The following is an 18,419-nucleotide window of genomic DNA, read 5'->3' on the forward strand; positions in this document are numbered from 1 at the left end:
CGACTGCGAAGCGGGATTGTTAATCACGAGTGGAATTACAAACAGAATTGGACGACAGAAAGTCCTACCAACAGGAACCATTTCAATCTCCAAAAAAAAAAATTCACTTAGTACAAATATGTCCGGCGGAGACAATGTCATGAGTCAATAATTCCTCTATTTTGGAAAATCCCCGGTTTGTTTTTGGATACGTGGTTGTTGCTATGGTTATTGTGATCAATTCTGCGACTGGTGGATTTAGCTGAGTGGACTTACTATGATTGGCTGCTTCAATTGTCCGACTACAGGTGTCCAATTTCAGCCAACTGTCCGATTACACTGCGTGATTACAACTGTGCAGACTGTACAGAGTAATGAGTGAAAAATGAAGCTACGAATGCACCAATAACATTTGAAGAATTTTTAATGGTTATGATTAATATAAAACACGTTAATTCTTAGGTATCAGGACAGCCTCTTGACTAGTTGTAACGTAAACACCTGTGCAGAAGTCTATGCTCACCCGACGAAACACATCGGCTCATTTTGATATAATCATTTTCGCAAGTTTGCTTCGCTGCTATTGATTTTAGTTCTTGAGCGTGGGACGCGGGAAATCGGGAATGACGAAGTCGCGACACTTGCAGTTGGTTTCAGGTTTGCGTCTGATTGGTCGAGGGGGTGGCAAAAACTTCCATGACCAATCACAAGTCCCATCCCTACCACGAAATCACAGGCTTTAAACTCAAAAATAGCAGTGGAATACGAAAAAACCGTCAGCCAGCAAACAAGGATTCTCAGTCACGAGTTCAAGTCGGTTGCACGTCTTTTTAATAGACACAAAAACTACAATCATAAAGTTGACTGATTAAGCTGGAACACTGCAGTGAGAATAAACTTGAGTTTGAATACACGCGGCCAGAAACTCTAGAGAGACTATGTTTTTTATTCATGAGGAATCGAATCATTAAGATAAGTCTTCAATTATTTTCAGAGTTCTTCTTTTTTCTTTTGCAGAAAACAAAGGTCAAGACGAAGCCGTCTCTTTGGGGACGGAATCGTTGGACCCAGGGTAGGCAGGCGACGCTTTCTTCACTTCCGATTGAGTTGTAGCGGTAGTTTTCGCTGATGAAGCCACCTGAGCCACTGGTACTGTTTTCGTGTCTTGCTGAGCAGGATTTCCGCCACAGCCTGGAATGACCGCGACATTTAAAGGCTGTGAATCACTCTTTTTCTCATTCGACACACTGAGTACTGTTTTTGTCACCGCTCCAACCTTATTACTGACTGATACCCCTTGCACTGATGGCCCTACTTTGCCAGTAGATACTGCCGTGGAAGAAACAGCAAAAGAAGGGGCTGCCATGGAAGTCACTTGTGAACCAACTACAGGGTAACTTATCGGTTTACTGGTCACAATGGCTGTTCCAGACTGTACATAAGTAACTGGTGACCCGGAAGAGACGACTCTAGAGATCTGGGTAGCTGCTGATCTCGCCACTGTCACCGCACCTGGGAGGTTTGGTACCACTGAAGCTTGGGGGTTGGTAGTCTTGCTAGGTACTGTTCTCTGCACAGACACCACCTGGCTGGGAACGGTCCTAACTGGCTGACTAAGGAGGGTAGGTGCTCGCGTGTTTTGGACAAGAGTAACTCTTCCACCGGCTTGAGAAACTGAGCTGCTACTATTCAGTTTTCCGGCTAAAGCAGCGAGACTAACGGGCAGCGAGGTGGCAACCGTTCCTGGTGCCCCTGGCCCTTTTTGATTGATCACTGTCTGGGTACTACTAGCAGGTGATCGCACGGGATGCCCAAACATAACTTGGGTCTGGCCAGTCAGGGTGTTAGTTCCACTGCCCACAGGTTGTAGCGCTGTACCACTGACTATCTTGTACGATCCTTTAAGACCTTGGGACATAACAAGCTTATTTCCATCCTTGGTCAAAACACTGATAGTTGATGGTTGAGAGGCGTCACCTACTCGGGTGAAAGAAGGCCTTCCAGAGGTCAGGACACCTGACGATGGGGAGAACTTCCCAAGCGAGGAAACAGCAGATAAAGGTGTATTTGACGTCGATACAGCCCCAGATGGAAAAGAAGGAGCTTGCGTTGTTACAGTGGCCCCTTTGAGACTCACAACAGAAGTAAACGAAGAACTCGATGATTGAGAAAGAGGTGTTTGCCTGACTGGCGCTGACACAATGGTCCTTACAGGCAACTGAGAAGCAGTGGGTACCACACCCCCCTGAGCAGACAGAGCAGCACCAACAGAGCTGAGGTTCACAGGTGTCTGTCGCTGACTTTGAGGCTTAATGATATACTGCACGGTCTGCCCTGTTGCAGCATTTGACGACAAGACCGAGGGAGAGCTTCCTCGCGGTAGAGTAATGAATGTCTGTGTGACCCTTACACCAGGATCTGAGCTCTTCGGTGTCAAAGAAATGAAGGCTTGCCCTCTGTTGGCAGTGGCTAGTGCACCTGCAGACGTGCTTGACAAGGGCACCTGGCGAGCAACGGCTGTTCCATGTAATGGAAACCCAGTAAGGGAACCAGGGTGCACGGGAATTGCTTGAGGAACACTGGTAACTACCGATGTAGATGCAGCTCCAGTCACGTGAATTACACTTGGAGGCGGATTGGTTGGTTTCGATTTGGACTTGGAAGTCCTCGGTCGTTTGGCTGGGCTAGGCTGGCTAAGCGAGCGAACGCTGCTAATGGCCCCCAATGAACTGCCTAACGGTAGCTTGAGTAACGTTTTTCCTTGTTCTTGAACAGAAGACTTATGGGGGGTTGACTTCTTTGCCGATGCTTGTGACGTCAGTGCTTGCTTACCCGCCGAGCGTTCCAATTCCGACGACAGATCTCGTGATACCGATCGTTTCCTTTTCTTTTTCCGAACATCGATATCGTCCATGTCCGAAGAATCATTTCTGTTATGTGAACTACTGCTGCTCATAGACGTCAAAACTATTCCTAAGAAGTCGCCGATTTCATCCTAGAAAGGAACCGAATTTCCCGATGAAATGAGATTAATAATATTAAATTGTTGATGAGTAATTTACTGGACATTTTAACTTCTATGTGAAATTGGATTTGCAAATAAAACTCGAAAAATGTAAACAAGCATCCACCCTTACACTCCTCGATCAATATAGCAGCTGGACTTGTGGCTACTGGCTGCTCTACGCGAAATCGTCCCTGTGACTTATGAACGAGATTAAATTGAAATGACACATACCATTATCAATCTGTCCACCATGCTCTGAGTAAGACCCTCTTGTTTCTTCTTCGCGCGAGTTAGACGCAACTAGAACAAAAATAAGATGGCATCACGAAAACTGCAATTTAGTCTTTTGGGAACATATAGATTAACTCCGATTTTTTTTTCACAGCAACCCGGTAATGTTTAATGTTTACTCAATGTAGAACAACTAATTAAGAATGAAAATATGGCGAAAAAGCCGTAACAAAACTCAAGCTTCCGTTTTTTCCCTCCAAAAACAAGACAAAAGTCAATCTCAGATTTTTAAGCAAAAGAAAGAGAAATGGGGGAAGGGGGAAGGGGGAAGGGGGTCCGGGTGCATGCTTTCCTAGAAAAATTTGCGATTTAAAACTCTCCGGGACGTGAGTTCCAGTATTCTGGAACATATTTGAGTAACTTTTTTTTTTTTCAGCCAGACAATGATGTTAGAATCAATTCAAAATTACTTATTTTCTGTCTCTGATCACAATTCAAAGTCACCAGTGCAATATGGTCTGACAGCCTCCCCCCCCCCCCTTCTGACGTAAACCCCGATACCCTCGACTAACCGTAGAAGACTAACTAACCTGTTCATCTGCTCCTCCCACTACCAAAAGGCTTGTGTCTGTTTTCATTTTCTCGCGCATTTCCTAAAATAACAACAAAAATAAACAAAAAGAACATATGCGTTGAAACGAACTGTTCAAAAGCATATGACTACCATTTCATACACTGTGTGCTTAACTCCTCATGTCCTGGGTACCGTATTGCTTTCAGACATGAAATAGAATCCCTATCTTTTTAAACAATTGAATATCGTCATTCTTCTTAGTTAGATTAAATACAAAGCAATGTGACATGCAAAGCATAGTATGTTGAGTATATCAGTGATATTTTTCGTGATTGCTAATGTGGATTATGGCTTTGTTGGTCAATAGGTGCAAATGCTAGATCTACATGTACGCCCTTTCACCCAATGTCAAGGAGAGAAATCTTGTATACCATAAAATGTAAGTACGTTTTTCAGTTATCTGAATTGTTCCTATTTAATCAGACAGGAAAAAAAAAAGATGAAACATACCTCCACTTCTTCTTGTGACGTGAGAGTCGAATGCGATCCAATAATAAACAAAGTGGGTGTTTTCAACTCCAGTAAAGGATCTTCCACTCCCTGAAACAAACACATCACTGAGTAGTTATCCTCACGGTACAAGTCCAAAGAAAGAGCTTCACACATTGAGCAGAGATAACTATCTTGATGAAATGATTGAAAAAAAATTAACAATATTGAACTCCAAAAATACATTGCTGTGGTTATCAGTCTGAAAGCCGCAGCAAAGTGAGACAGACAGGTGGTTTTCAAAGCTGAGAAATGAAGTTCACAGATCTGTTGTGTCACTATTTAACCTTACTTAAGCCTCTAACTCCCAAGATCTGATTGTCAATTCTCCCCTTCAGCTGCTTTACCTTTCTTAGTAAATTAGTTATGAAAATTTGGTGTTAGATCAAGACACAACTTCTACATGTAGCTGATAAGTTTGAGTATTCTTAATACCTGTTTTTAAAATAATGTATGAATTTATGTGTTAATCACATCTGGACTTAAGATAATTTTTAAAAAGATTGTGTTCAAGGTTTGATTCAATCACAGGTATAACTTGTTTACTCACCACTCTTACACCTGATAAACCAGTGATTGGGAAACCAAGACAAACAACTGCACACACAGATTCCATAAGGGCAACCTAAAGTACAACCATGTTATAATTATTATATCATCACGTGTTAAAGGCTGAATATGATTGAATGGTCATATTACATTTCAGACACTAAACATAACCAAAGTACATGAATGACCTCCCTTAAATAGATCTGAATAATTTGATCTAAATAATTAGGCATTTATTTAAAAATGAAAAATGGCTACACAGGTGAATAAAGCCTTTCTTCTCTTTTCTTTCCCTAGAAATTTATTACCTGTAGTAATGTTGAATTTTCTGATTAAAAAACTGTCATTTTTAAGTGATCAAAAAAGCCTTGTCCTAACTACAGTATAAAGGTATACCTACTAACAATAATCATCACATGTAGACTAAAGAAGACAAATATTGTGATGCCTTGGCTAGGCACACTATTACTAGTTGAGCTACTTATTTGTGTTCTGATCAGTAATCCCTATTCCCTACCTGGCACGAGACCAAGGCGCCAACAGACCAGCCCAACAGAATGACAGGACGGTTAGGAAAATGACTTCTTAACTGGAGGATAAAAGTACATTATAACCAAAGTCAGATTTACCTGAGGTGTGTTACAAATCAGCAAAGATTTACCATTCATTTCCTCAATATCAGAAGAAATACCATGGCCAACAAACATGAACATTACATCAAGACATTGTACACAATCTTACAGTATACACGATGGGCCACTAAGCTTGTGAGCAGGCCCTCAATATTAAATCTTCAGCACAAGAGTTCCTTTGCCCTTGTAGGTGAACATGATGGCTTGAGCAATGTGCACGAGCAAGAGGGTTTGTAAGGAGTCTCATCAGACCCTTCAAACAGTTCAAGAAAACATTGGTTCTGATAGATCTCTAAAAGCGTGGGTCACTTTAATAGCTATTGGATCTTCACATTCCAACCAACACCATCAGCAATGAAAACCCAACCAATGCATACCATCCAATTAAAGATTTTTCATACCTCCAAAACTTTCATTCTAACAGCACCAATAATGTGATCCAAACACTGGCTGATTGACACCCCACTTCCCCCATTGCTTGTGTGCATGGTAACAGGAACAACTTTTCCAAGGACAGACAAGTGGTTGTGCCAGAAGCGAGCCCGCTTGGATGAAGTTCCAGAACAGATGCTTGTTGTTGGGCCACTGGGCACAACCAAGAGTAAAGGAGTTCCAGGTAGTTTACGCTTTGAAGAGAGGGATAAAAATACACTGTGACTCAGGAAACAAAGTTTCTCAAAATGAAATTTGCACATTATGAATATGCAATGTTATTCTCTCATGTTAAAAGATATTTTCTCCACAAATGTACTTAAAATGATCTTTATATAGTAAAAATACAAACAACATCTTTGCATCTGTCCTCCAATAGATCATAAGCAAAAACCTATCAAAATGTGTTTAAACTGACAACTAAAATTTTAGAATTTTCCTTTTTTTCCAAGAGTCACTAGCGCAACAAGGCAATTTTATTTCTAATTTTTAGGCTCTCAACCCACAAGCATCTGTTTAATTTTCTCTTAATGAATATGTTCTGATTTTAAATTGCCATCAAAAGAGCAGTGATACCTGTTTATGTTGAGTAACAAGTCCATGGGCAGGGTCCCAAGGTCTTTTCAGAAGCAAGTTTAAAGCATCTGGGCTGGCTGCCAAGCCACGGCGCTGACTGGAAGGTTGAACAAGCATTCGATCGACAAGTGTTGGAACCTTCAGGGAATACAATGTATTTACAATGTAATTAAACATTTTATAAACATGAAATAATTTCAAAAGCTCTGAAACATTAATTCATTGTCATTTCAGGTTAGGTTACATAATATTTTGTAATCCTTTAAAATATATTATCATAAAGGTCCATGTATAAGCCGCACTTTTTTTCACAAAATTGAAGCCAAAAATCAAGGGTGCAGCTTATCCATAGATACATCTGTGTTTGGAATTCTCAAAAACCTAATTAATATTCATAAAACTTCTTAAGATGCCAAGAAACAAACATAAAAGAAACTGAGAACATGTTGCTGTAGTTCATTGACTTTTTCATTGAGTGGTGGCTCGTAAAGGAGCCGTTTGTGTCTTTGAGTGTTTATGAGCGAATCTTGCTCTCCAAGAGTTCTTTCAAGCAATTAACTTTCGTTTACTCGAACAACTAAACACCAACATACAAGGAATCTCTCCTTGTTTTTTATTACCTTCATGGCAAATTTGTCAACTGCATTATTAGGCTCTTGTTCTGCATGAAGTTTTTCGCCTATTGCGGGTTTCCAAACATCTTTATACACGTGGTATACCCGAACAGCTGAGTCGAAAGGCCCAGACTCCTCCCAACATTTAAAGCTTGGCTACTAAGCACTTGTTTGTTTGTTTGTTTTTTCAATGCAAAGGAATTTCAACTTTATGGTGTGTTTCAAAGTGATAATCTTGAAAAATTGGACCGAGAGAGCATTTTAAGTTAAAGATTGTGTAAATTCCAATGAAAAAGAAGGTACGACAAATAAAATTTCGCTTTCTTTAGACTTGATAAATGTGAAAGATAGCCACAACTTCTATGTCGGTGTTTTGAAACCTTGATTGTTTGTAGCAATACAACTCTATTGAAACTTCAAACTATATTGTTTTATTTTTTCCAAATTCTGCGCTTCCAAACCGGGGGTGCGGCTTATCTACGGATGCGGCTTATACGTGGACATTTACGGTACTTTGTTTAAGCGTTTTAACAATCAGACTGACCACTTAATTTAACTGATTTTAAACTGGTTTGATTTGTGTTTCTCTTGTTTCAGATATATTACCACAATTCTTAATGAGCAACTCAACCTGAAACCAGAAACACTAATCGTGGATAGAATGCTTTATGCACCAGAAGTCACAAACAAGTCACCCATAACTAGACTACACAGCTTGCCCTGATTGCTTGCCACTGACTTAGGCATTCAGCACAATTTTACCAGGTAATTTTTAAACTTTGCACTGTAAGTGCTTTTCATGGTCTATATTTTAACCCTTTAACCCTGTCACTCCCAAGATCTCAATATTAATTCTCCCAAGCCAATGTCTACCAACCAATTCTTAGGATGTTAGTTCAGAGAACTTGGTAAATTTCCCAGTTCAAATGTTTTCTTTACTCTCATGACTTGTCTGCTTGATTTTTTACTAATATTTTAAGGAGAAATTCTGTCTTGGTCACTCATGAGAATAAAACAGTGAAATTGAATGTATAAGAAATGAGACTCACTTTGGCTCTGAGAGTCTGAAGTACATCAAGGTAGCAAGCCAACAGAGGAATACTCAAACCATCCACTAAGGTACTGTGCAGCCATTTCATTAAATTTGGATCCTATGGAATAAAGTATGAGTACAATATTGTGACCAGAATAAAAGCAATTATTAGAATCGTTTTTAATGACTTTTGTCCCTCCTTTTTGTCACCCAACAGCCTGCCGTATGACTTGTGACTGAAACATCACATGTATGCAACTTTGTCATGGGGGAAAGGTTCTATTCCTTAGTTGTCAAAAAGAAACATTTAGTCCAGTGATCTGCTGGCAAGCAAGAAGTTGTAAATTCTCTCAACACTCAGGTTTACTATATTAGGCCATTACATATGAAACGGACACAGTTTGAGACCAATGGAAAGCAAACCAAACTCACCCATTCTGTTTCACTCAAGATTTGTCTTGTTCTCTTGGTTGCCTTGTCTGTTGTTATACGTCTCATTACAGGCTCATTGGGAAGCTGTAAAGCAGACATTACATTAGCAAGTAAATGAATTCTGACTCTTTCAACTAAAAGAATTCCACATTTCTCTACAATCCAATTTGTTTGGATGTTTTCCAGGTAAGATGTCAGATCCCTGTCACTCTACGTGCTACATGGCATAATGGGCATGAGCAAGTGATGTCAGATCCTTCCTAATTTTAGCCTTATATAGACCTATTACAGAGACCTATATCAGGTCTGTCATGAGTCTTTTTAAAGTTTCATGGACATTGTAAGTTTAATGAAAGGGCAGCCTCACCACTCACCCTACAGTAGCTACAAGAGCCTGACTACAGTAAATGTACTCTATAAGGTAATAATATAAACAAGTCTTACTCCTTCGTAGGTCAATCTTGCTAGTCTCAGGTTTGACAGGACTTTTGTAATTTTGTCAAACAAGACACTCTGCTTAGCACCCCAGCCATTTCTGAAAAAAAAGAAAAATTTACTATGTTTGACTGTGTTGTGGTTCAATGTTAACATCTCTTTTGATTCTTGAAATATGCATCTTGAAAATAAAACAGAAATAAAAATTCAACCCCAGTATATTTCCAGTCATGCACTTAATTTTAAATGAGCTTGTTTCCACCAGTACAAGGAATACTTGACACAGAAATTTTGCATTGGTGTTACAGCGCTTCAGGCTGCGTCCATTTTGATAGCCATAGTGATTTTTAGCGAAAAGCGCCAATTTTGTGACTTGTGTCCGGCGGTCACGTAGTTAGCTGCATCTGTTTTATAGGTATCCAGTCGTTCTGCCCAAGAGTCAAACCACCCGAGACCTTTCTGCCCAAATTTCGAAGTAACTGTGTCCGATGTATATGTCATCTTATCTATGAGTTGTGTAGAGTTCTTTAAAATGGTATCATAAAATAAAACTAGTGTTTTATGAGTTTTTGTAATAAAATACAACATGGATGGTGTGATGTTATTTTCTGAGTTGTATACTGACATCACAACCGACTTTTTATCTCAAATATTTGGCCTCGATGTGTCTATTGCATAAAAAAAAAAAAAATGATTTCACTTTTGATCACAGAAGTTCCAAAGAAGTTAAATATCCCAGCGGTTGAATGAGCTGTTGTTTTGACAAGACGGTCAACAAATATCTATAAACATTACTAAAAGAAATAAAAAATGGCAGGGTCGGCCAGGGGGGGTAGTGGAATACCAATATACCCGAAAAAAAATCGACAAAATACCCCAAAATACCCCAAATTCCTCCAAATATACCCAAAAATAATCGAAGCTTTGAATACTTTATACCTGAAATTCAAAGAAAGTGATATACTGAATACCCATATTTAAGCTGCAATATACCGTATACCCGATTTAAAACGCCCCCGAATACCGAATACCCAAAAACCCTGGCCGACCCTGAAATGGAATAACGCTTAATCTCTGTAATTTGATGCACTGTTTGTTCGTCGGGTGGATCGACTTCCATTCTCAGGCGGATCGACTTAGGGCAGAATGGCCGCAATTCGTTCTACAACTAAGTATTTATGGACTTGAGTCAAAGTGAGCTTTCTCTACTGCCTCTTTTACCTTGGTAGCCTATACGAAGCGATGTTGCTTGATTCTCCAAAAACGAAAAACAGCCTCATTGACACTGACAGTTGACAAACCCAATAAAAGGTACGATACAATACATCGGATCATATCAGAGTTGTCACAAATCTGTCAACTGGTGTCGTCCGCCCGTGATGACACTTTTCTGCATTTTATAGCAATAACAAATATTACAACACAACCTTACCTGGAAATTTGCTCTTCCCATGTGTCTGGAGTCTTCTTACTAGACACAGTGCTCACAAACTTTTCACATTCAGCCATAACTGTCTTAGCTTTTGCAGTATCATACATGATGTTGGCAGAATAACATGGAACAGCCGGTTCGCATACATCGATTTCCTCATCGTCTGCTAAAGGCAAGTTCTCTAGATCTTCTCTGGGCAGAAACAAAGTTTTGACTGGACGTACTTTTGATGCATCGGGATGTGCTGACCATGGCTTGGCATACGAGTGGTCGAGATGAATGATTTCCGCGAGAGATTGAATATCTCGAATGACCCCTCTCTCGTTGTAGTGAGAAAACGTCGACATTTTGTTTGCATGTGGCTTGATAGCTAACGCAGGAATTATGGGTAAACCCCTTGACTCTGAGATATTTTGTATATTCGTACACAAATAGGGATAGTTCGGCTAAGTAATGCCGCGGACCATTCAAACCCTTCGTACGCTCGCCCCAGTCCTTCAGGATCTCCAAGGACACGTTGACGGATATAGTGCACGCTTGGGAGATCACCCTGGGAGATCGCCGGTAATTTGTACAGTTGTGTGACTTATGGAACCTTGACAAACCGTTTGAGATATAAAAGTGGTCAGTAGTGGACTTACGGCCTTTGGAATGGCGGCAAGTTAGCACGTTATTTTACGGGATATAATGGATCATTAGTCAAGCGCAAATCTCATGACGTAGAAACATGACACGATGTATCTGAGGAGCGTGACGTGTCTGGCGTAAATAGACAAGTTTGGACAGAGGGAAGTAACTGAGAACTGAAATGAATAAAGGTTAGTCTCAAACAAAACATATCTTTAGAAGAAATGATACGTAACTTTAATTATAATCTTACAAATCTCTTATATAAACTTATTTAAGATTTAAAATATTTACGCTTCAGTTGCAAAGATCAAAATTGCATGATCGTTCACTGAATGTAGTATCACCCATGGCTAGTCCCGCCCTATTTCCTCTCTTTGTTTTTATTGTGTATGTGCATGTATGTATTTGTGTGTGTATTAAGGTAGAATGTCAAGTAACATGTCCTATGTGTGTTTCAGGCTCTGGGCGGGTAAGGTAATTTAAAATGTACCAATTTTATGTTGAACTTAGTAATCTGCATAGACCTCTGTGGCTTGTCTGTTTTCTTTACCCATTTCAGGTCTCAAGGGAATTCCCAGCTTTATCTTTTAAAAATCATGCATACATTTGGATGTGAACAAGAAGGAATATAAAGGACACTTTTCTATATTATTATCACTTAGGGTGAAATGAGTAAACAAAACATACAAACTAAGAAGTCTATTGATGCAAACTTAATGAAAATTTTATTAACTAAAGTTGTTTATTAATTTAGTCAGTCATTTATCATTCTTTGTTTTGTTGTAAAAGTTGAGCAAGACTGGCTGCCTTTTTATAAAGCATTGGATGTTATGGGAGAAATTAACAACCTCTAACTTATGGGATCAGAACCTCTTATACTGGAAATCAAGTTCCAAAAACATAAACAGAAATGTTTTCCACAATTTGTCTTTTCCTCACTCAAGAAGGAGTAAACTTGTTTTTTAAGGAGATAAGTAAATTTGAATTCATGAGGAAAAACAATTAATATTTAATGGATTCCAGGTGAGTCCTGTTAGTCATGACTAAAATTACAACACATTTTGTTTTTTCAAATGCTCTTAACACCATGAGCAGTGTTCTCCCTTATTTCACGCATGACAGGTAAAATAGATTTTCAAACTGGTAAAGCGATCTCTTTACCTGTTGAATTTTCAAGAATTCCAAGCAATTTTAAATGGTAATAAGAGGTACTACAGGTGCTAAATGTTACCAGTTACTGCCTGAAAAGGAGAACACTGCATGAGCAAAAACACTGCCATAAGCTTAATGTAGTGCATTAATTGCAACATTAATGTCCACAAAAAATTCTGTGGCTTCTTAATTTCATCAACACAGCTGTAAGATACTGTATTTCTTTTATTCACTGTAAGTCTTTTGAAGGTCTCATTATGAGGAAAATCTGTAAGTATTTTTTCTTGCCTTTTCACCCCGCCCCACTACAGGTGTATTTCAGTATCATTTATTTTATGATTATTGTTGTTTTCCTAGCTCGACTTCCCTGCTTTGGCTTGGACATCGGAGGAAGCTTGGTCAAATTAGTGTACTTTGAGCCATGCAATTTACAAATAAACCGCAATGGACAAGACAAAGTTGGCTTGGAGGCAATACAAGATTTTATCAAGTCAAATGTTAATTATGGAGAAACAGGAGCTAGAGATGAAAGGTTGGCAATGGAAAATGTGGTCTTGGGAGGAAGAAAAGGACATTTACATTTTATTAGATTTTCAACTGATGTGGTGGGAAAATTTCTTTTACTTGCTGAAGAATTAAATGCATCAGTCCTTAATGACAAGGTGTGTGCCACTGGTGGAGGAGCATTCAAATTTGAAAAGGATTTTAAAGAGGTATGTTTTTGTTTTCAGCTAGATGTTACTTTTTATTGTTTTTCAAGAGGGCTTGGAAACGAATCCTGAAGTCTGATTAGTGTGAAAAACACCTTTCCTGAAGAGAAACTGTTTTTTTTTTCTCCAATTTTTTCCAGAAGCAACATCTCACTAATTAAGCTCTCTGTTCTCATTAATCAATGCTGTTTTAATTTTCCAAGCCAGCCTTAAATCTCTGAACATCTAAACCTTGCAGATCCTAGGTGTACAACTTGTGAAGTATGATGAACTTGAATGTCTCATTCATGGCATACACTTCATCAACTCTTCCTGCATAAATGAATGTTACTACTGGAACAACCTGCACTGTTTAGAGAAGTCAGAAAAAGTACCGTATAACTTTGACTTGAATCCTTATCCTTATATTGTGGTAAACATTGGTTCTGGAGTCAGCATTTTGTTTGTGGAATCTGCAGAAAAGTTTTCAAGGATAAGTGGTACCAGGTAAAACTTTCAATTACTTGCTATTACTCTGTGACAGTCATAGGTCTGCCAAATTGATAATTTTGCAGTACCCATCTTTGCATTATTTATTATAATTTGCTTTTACTAAATGCACCATCATAACAACAGATTGTTGTCAAGATTGTGGTCTCCAGGGTTCTCAATAAGTTAGAGAGTTGATGGCTAACTAAATGAAGTAAACAGCCGACAAGTCAACAGCTCCTTCCTAGGGTCTTGGCATGCTCTCATACAAAACATTATTTTTTAAATGTAGAGGCTCTGAAGCGCTATTTTATGTATTGCAGTGAAACCTTAATTAAGTGACCTCTGCTAAGCCAGGTCCCAAAGTTAACATCTTATATTTCCCTTGTAATGAACTAAAATTCAGCAGACACCTCTATTAAGCAGAAGTGGGCACTAAAATAAATTGTATTTGGCTAATTTTTATTGTTAAAAACCTCTGTTAAGCAGACACCTGACTGAATTGACAATGTAGTGTGTAAGATTACATCCTTGAAATAGTCAATTAAATGTAATCCATCCAAAAGAAAGAGTGAATGTACCTCGTGTATTATCATGGCTGTTTTGCTGTTATGTTTTTGCATTATTACCAACAAATTAAGGTAATGAACTTGAACTCTGCATAGCTTTGTTAACAACATGGAACTTTATCACAGTACAAAATAAAACATAAATTGTTAATCGTTAACAAATATTGCACAATTTTTACAAACCTCTATTAAGTGGACACCCTTTATTAAGTGGACACTTGGGAAGGTCCCAAGGGTGTCCACTTAACAGAGGTCTCACTTTATTTTTGAGGTATATGCCAGGAAATATGGCAGTTGGTTGGCTAGGTAAGCATGCTGAAGGAAGAGATTGGAAGAGTGCTTAGTCAGTGAGAGAATGTAAAAGCAAATAATATGTTTTTGTTCAGTACAAGAATGGCTTTAAGAAAATTATTTGTTCGTGAAATTTATTGTAGCAGTGACTTGTTTTAGTTTTTATAATTACAGTTTACTGTTCACAACCACACACATTGCTTCATCAAAAGTAGGCAGCTCAGAAATCTGGTAGCTGGTTTTCCAGCTGATGGCCATCTCTTATTGAGAACCCTGGGTTTCAAACTTCCAGTGGCAGCAGCACTAATTCACCCTCAAACTCCCAGAAGTGATCAAAACATGTTTAACATGTAACTTCTCTTTCAAAAGAGAAATGTAATCATTTGTCTCATGATGCAGTCACTTTGGATGTGGATCACGATGTTTTGACTGCATACTGCTAGTCTTCTTTAGGTACCTTAAGAAGTCTAGCAGTATGCAGTCAAAACAGTGTGATCCACATCCAAAGTGACCACATTGTGAGACAAACAATTACATCTCTTTTTTGAAAGATCCTGGTCTTTATTGAGTAGCAATATACTGTTGAAATGCTGGGATCCACATCCAATGTGACCACATCGTGAGACAAATGATTATATTTCTCTTTTGAAAGTGTTATTTACCACAATGGCTGACAAAAACCAATTTTACAAAGTAACTTCTCCCTATAAAATCCATGCATTATCAAGCAAAAAAGTAATAAGAATATTCAAACTTTTTTTTTTTTAATTTAAAAAAAAAAGAATATTCAAACTTATCAGATCAGACTTATCTTGATGTAATACCAAATTTTTGTAACTAATTTAGGGAAATGTGTAACAGCTAGAGGAGAGAATTAACAGTCAGATCCTGGGAGTTAAAGGGTCAAAGGACACATTGATATTAGAGAATTAAGGTCAGAAGCATGTTAGTTGTGTAATTGGTGATGAAAGATAGGATTTTTTTTGTAGATCAAAGGCTAACCTCTTTTGAACAAAATTGTCTTCCTTTAGTCTTGGAGGTGGAACATTTCTAGGCCTTTGTTGCTTGTTAACTGGCTGCTTGTCATTTGATGAAGCTCTTTCCATGGCTGAAGAGGGTGACAGCACAAAAGTTGATAAACTGGTGCAAGATATCTATGGTGGGGACTATTCTAAGTTTGGTTTACAAGGAGATACAGTTGCAAGCAGGTATATCTCTTATGAACAAGAATAAGTGAGTGAGAATTTGTGAAATTTTACTTGCTACAAATTCTCAAATTAATTCAGGCTTCCATATTCCACACAACAATAACAGTGATCTCCTACATAAGATGCCAGTTAACCCTTGAACTCCCAAAAGTGATTAACATGTAACTTCTCCCTACAATATTCCTACAATTTCTAGCAAACAGGTGATGAGAATACTCAAACTTATCAGGTAAATGTTGTTATCTTGATCTAAACCCAAATTCTCATAACCAGTTAACAAGGAAGCATAAAGCATCTTTAAAGGAGAATTCATGATCAGATCTTGGGAGTTAAAGGGTTAATACACAATTTTGTGTTTTATTAGTATTTTAAATATTTATTCACCTAGTAATGAGTCCTGCAAATTAATAATCATTATGTGTCATTTTATTTTAATGTGAAATTCTGTTTTATTAAGTTTTGGGAAGATGTGCTGTGAACAGAACAGATCTGCAGTGAGCAAAAATGATTTAGCAAGAGCCATGCTTATCACCATAACTAACAACATTGGTTCAATTGCAAGAATGTGTGCTGTCAATCATGTGAGTGCTGTTAAGTGAAACAGTGTTGTCATGTGTGTTTCATAGACCAACTGTGGCAGTTTAATGTAGTATCGGACCTAGAGACAAAGAGGAGGTGGTGAACAACCTCTAACCTAAGGAGAAACAGAAGGGAGGGGAGGGTACAGCTACATATAGGCTAAACAACCTGGGATATGGGGTGTTTTACTAGTCATGAGGATATTAAATTTTGTTTGTAACATTTTCAGAAGGTAGAATGTGTGGTATTTGTGGGCAACTTCCTTCGCTGTAACACAATAGCCATGAAGCTGCTTGCTTATGCAATGGATTATTGGTCCAAAGGAACAATGAAAGCTCTATTTCTGACGCATGAGGTAGGCCTTTCTATGTTGCTTTTGAATCTTGACTTGAACTTATTTTACACAACTAACCAAACCAAAAAATAACAAAAATACAAACAAACAGTAATACCATAGACGCAAGTGGAATAAAGTTATGGAATAATGACTCTATAATTTGTATCATGATGACTACAGTTTATATAATAAACTGAATAGCAGAACTTTAATTGGTTCTTATGTATGATCTATTGGAGGTCAGATGCTTAGATGACATCATCATAGAAAACAAAAATATTCCATGTTGCTGTGGTTCTGGACAGTAGTAGATGACAGATGGTGGCAATGTCAGTGACACAGTCAGCTGCACCTTGTGTGCCAATTTTTTTGTTCTTTCTACATTTTGATGTCAACTATGATCTATTACTGATCAGAGGCATGGCAACATGGGATCTATTTGTTAATGCAATTTACAGGGAAGAATTAGAATTTTAAGAACCTGTGAATGAGCTGTAGATTAAAGATAAATTACAGATCAGAAAAGAAAAATAGTAATCATTAAATGAAGTCTTTTAAAGGATATGCTTTTATGGTAATGATTCCATTAAGCACCCTTCATTTGTTCCAATAAACACCTGGTCACTGGTAAGTGCCCCCCCCCCCTCCCGCCTCAAGTTTGTTTTTGTAATAAGCACCCCTAAACATCCTCATTCCAATGGGCAGTCCAAGAAGTGCCCCCTATTCTGTTTCAGTGATAGCACTTTCTCAACCACTATTATGTGAATAATTATTGTATATATTTGTTTGTATTCAAATAAACATGAAAGCTTTGTTCTTCCCATTCTACTGTTTCTCAAACCTGAAATGAGTGCACTGTTTGTAATAAATTCCCTTCCTTGAGGTACCAAATGTTCATAAGTGCTTTAGGCTCTAATCAAATCAGTCATGGAAGAATGCACCAATGAATAAGAGATTAAAAAGACTATTAAATAAAAAAATATGATGTACAATTGTTCGTGGTAATTTATTTTAAATTGTTGTTTGTAGGGTTATTTTGGTGCTGTTGGTGCTTTGCTTGAACTTAAAACAAGAATGAAAGGTGACAAAGATTGCCAAATCACCACTTGAATCCATCATAGTTTTTATAATGAAAATTCATCATTCATTATTTAATGTAAATTTTAAGTAAACAAAAGCATAATACAAGGGATAGTGATAATAAAAGTACAAAAGATAAATTACAATTTTATTTAATTCTTGAAAAGGATTTTTTAGTAATAGTCTGGTTGATAAAAAAAAGTAGGATTGGAGGACTTGGATATAACCTAATGATACTTGAAAAATAAGGTTTTAGAATTTCCCTCAAAGGGCTTCAATTTATTTAGTAATTTTCAACTTGCCAAGGGCATTTTCAGTCAGTGATCACTCACTGGTTTTACATACTCAAAATTGGTGTATTAATTTTGCTATTTAAATGAAGTACAGTTGTATGGTAAAGTAATACGATATGATGTCCTTTTATATGTACAGAAGGATCCAAAACAAAAATGTTGTAATTATATCTGTTCTTAATACTCCTGACGCAAGCATTATACTTTTAGAAATCTAATTCAATTATTTAAGGTGCACTATTTGATAATTGGGACAATTTTGTAACTGCATTAAATATTGATATGAAACATAATTCTAGTCAGAGTGTCATAGTATGTCAGAGGGAGAGTGTTGGGTGTTGTACATGCACCAAACGTTCCTTCAACATTTTATAATAATAAGTGCAATCAATAGGTCATTTACTGAGAGGTTCATTTCAAATTTGCCTTTTTTCCCCCTCCATAAAATAAACAGTTTTTGTCACAGTGCACTCCAGCTTCTGGCCTCTGATTTGTACAGACGGTGTCTAAATGGAAAATTTCAGACCCTATGTTCCCAAATGCAAAATTTTAATGGTGTTGATCCCAGCCTTGACCTCAAACTACACTGACAAAATTTGGAAAGGCATTGTTACTCTTTACAGTTAG

The 18,419-nt window shown here is 37.8% G+C and overlaps 2 protein-coding genes across 5 annotated transcripts; one reads left to right on the forward strand and one right to left on the reverse strand.

Moving 5' to 3' along the window:
* Window positions 1–787: 787 nt before the first annotated feature.
* On the reverse strand, window positions 788–10,972 carry LOC113665707 (uncharacterized). Its single transcript, XM_027181462.2, has 12 exons — window positions 10,476–10,972; window positions 9,053–9,143; window positions 8,609–8,692; window positions 8,193–8,294; window positions 6,530–6,667; window positions 5,923–6,147; window positions 5,407–5,478; window positions 4,891–4,965; window positions 4,302–4,391; window positions 3,808–3,870; window positions 3,218–3,286; window positions 788–2,974 (listed from the first exon to the last, which is right to left on the reverse strand). The coding sequence occupies exons 1-12, from the start codon at window positions 10,820–10,822 to the stop codon at window positions 1,007–1,009; spliced, it is 3,324 nt and encodes a 1,107-aa protein (XP_027037263.2). The 5' UTR covers window positions 10,823–10,972; the 3' UTR covers window positions 788–1,006.
* On the forward strand, window positions 10,962–18,085 carry LOC113665808 (pantothenate kinase 3). 4 transcript variants are annotated; one of them, XM_089195177.1, is made up of 7 exons: window positions 10,962–11,293; window positions 12,615–12,970; window positions 13,206–13,453; window positions 15,327–15,503; window positions 15,961–16,084; window positions 16,312–16,437; window positions 17,449–18,085. In XM_089195177.1, the coding sequence occupies exons 1-7, from the start codon at window positions 11,284–11,286 to the stop codon at window positions 17,527–17,529; spliced, it is 1,122 nt and encodes a 373-aa protein (XP_089051303.1). In that variant the 5' UTR covers window positions 10,962–11,283; the 3' UTR covers window positions 17,530–18,085. The 4 variants fall into 4 exon arrangements, with proteins under 4 accessions (XP_089051303.1, XP_027037513.2, XP_089051304.1 ...); XM_027181712.2 differs by having other exon boundaries at window positions 11,125–11,293; window positions 16,659–18,085; XM_089195178.1 differs by lacking the exon at window positions 10,962–11,293 and adding an exon at window positions 12,392–12,527 and having other exon boundaries at window positions 16,659–18,085.
* Window positions 18,086–18,419: the final 334 nt, after the last annotated feature.

The sequence above is a fragment of the Pocillopora damicornis genome, chromosome 2 (assembly GCF_964200805.1).
Source record: "Pocillopora damicornis chromosome 2, jaPocDami1.2, whole genome shotgun sequence".
NCBI lineage: Eukaryota > Metazoa > Cnidaria > Anthozoa > Scleractinia > Pocilloporidae > Pocillopora > Pocillopora damicornis.

Coding starts and splice junctions, on each gene's coding strand:
- LOC113665707 (XM_027181462.2), bottom strand. CDS start 10,822: ATGTCGACGTTTTCTCACTACAACGAGAGAGGGGTCATTCGAGATATT. Junction 6,668..8,192: donor TTCAGACTCTCAGAGCCAAA/GTGAGTCTCATT, acceptor TATTCCCTGAAG/GTTCCAACACTTGTCGATCG. Junction 3,871..4,301: donor CGTCACAAGAAGAAGTGGAG/GTATGTTTCATC, acceptor TTGTTATTTTAG/GAAATGCGCGAGAAAATGAA.
- LOC113665808 (XM_089195176.1), top strand. Junction 15,504..15,960: donor GGAGATACAGTTGCAAGCAG/GTATATCTCTTA, acceptor TGTTTTATTAAG/TTTTGGGAAGATGTGCTGTG. Junction 16,085..16,311: donor GAATGTGTGCTGTCAATCAT/GTGAGTGCTGTT, acceptor TAACATTTTCAG/AAGGTAGAATGTGTGGTATT.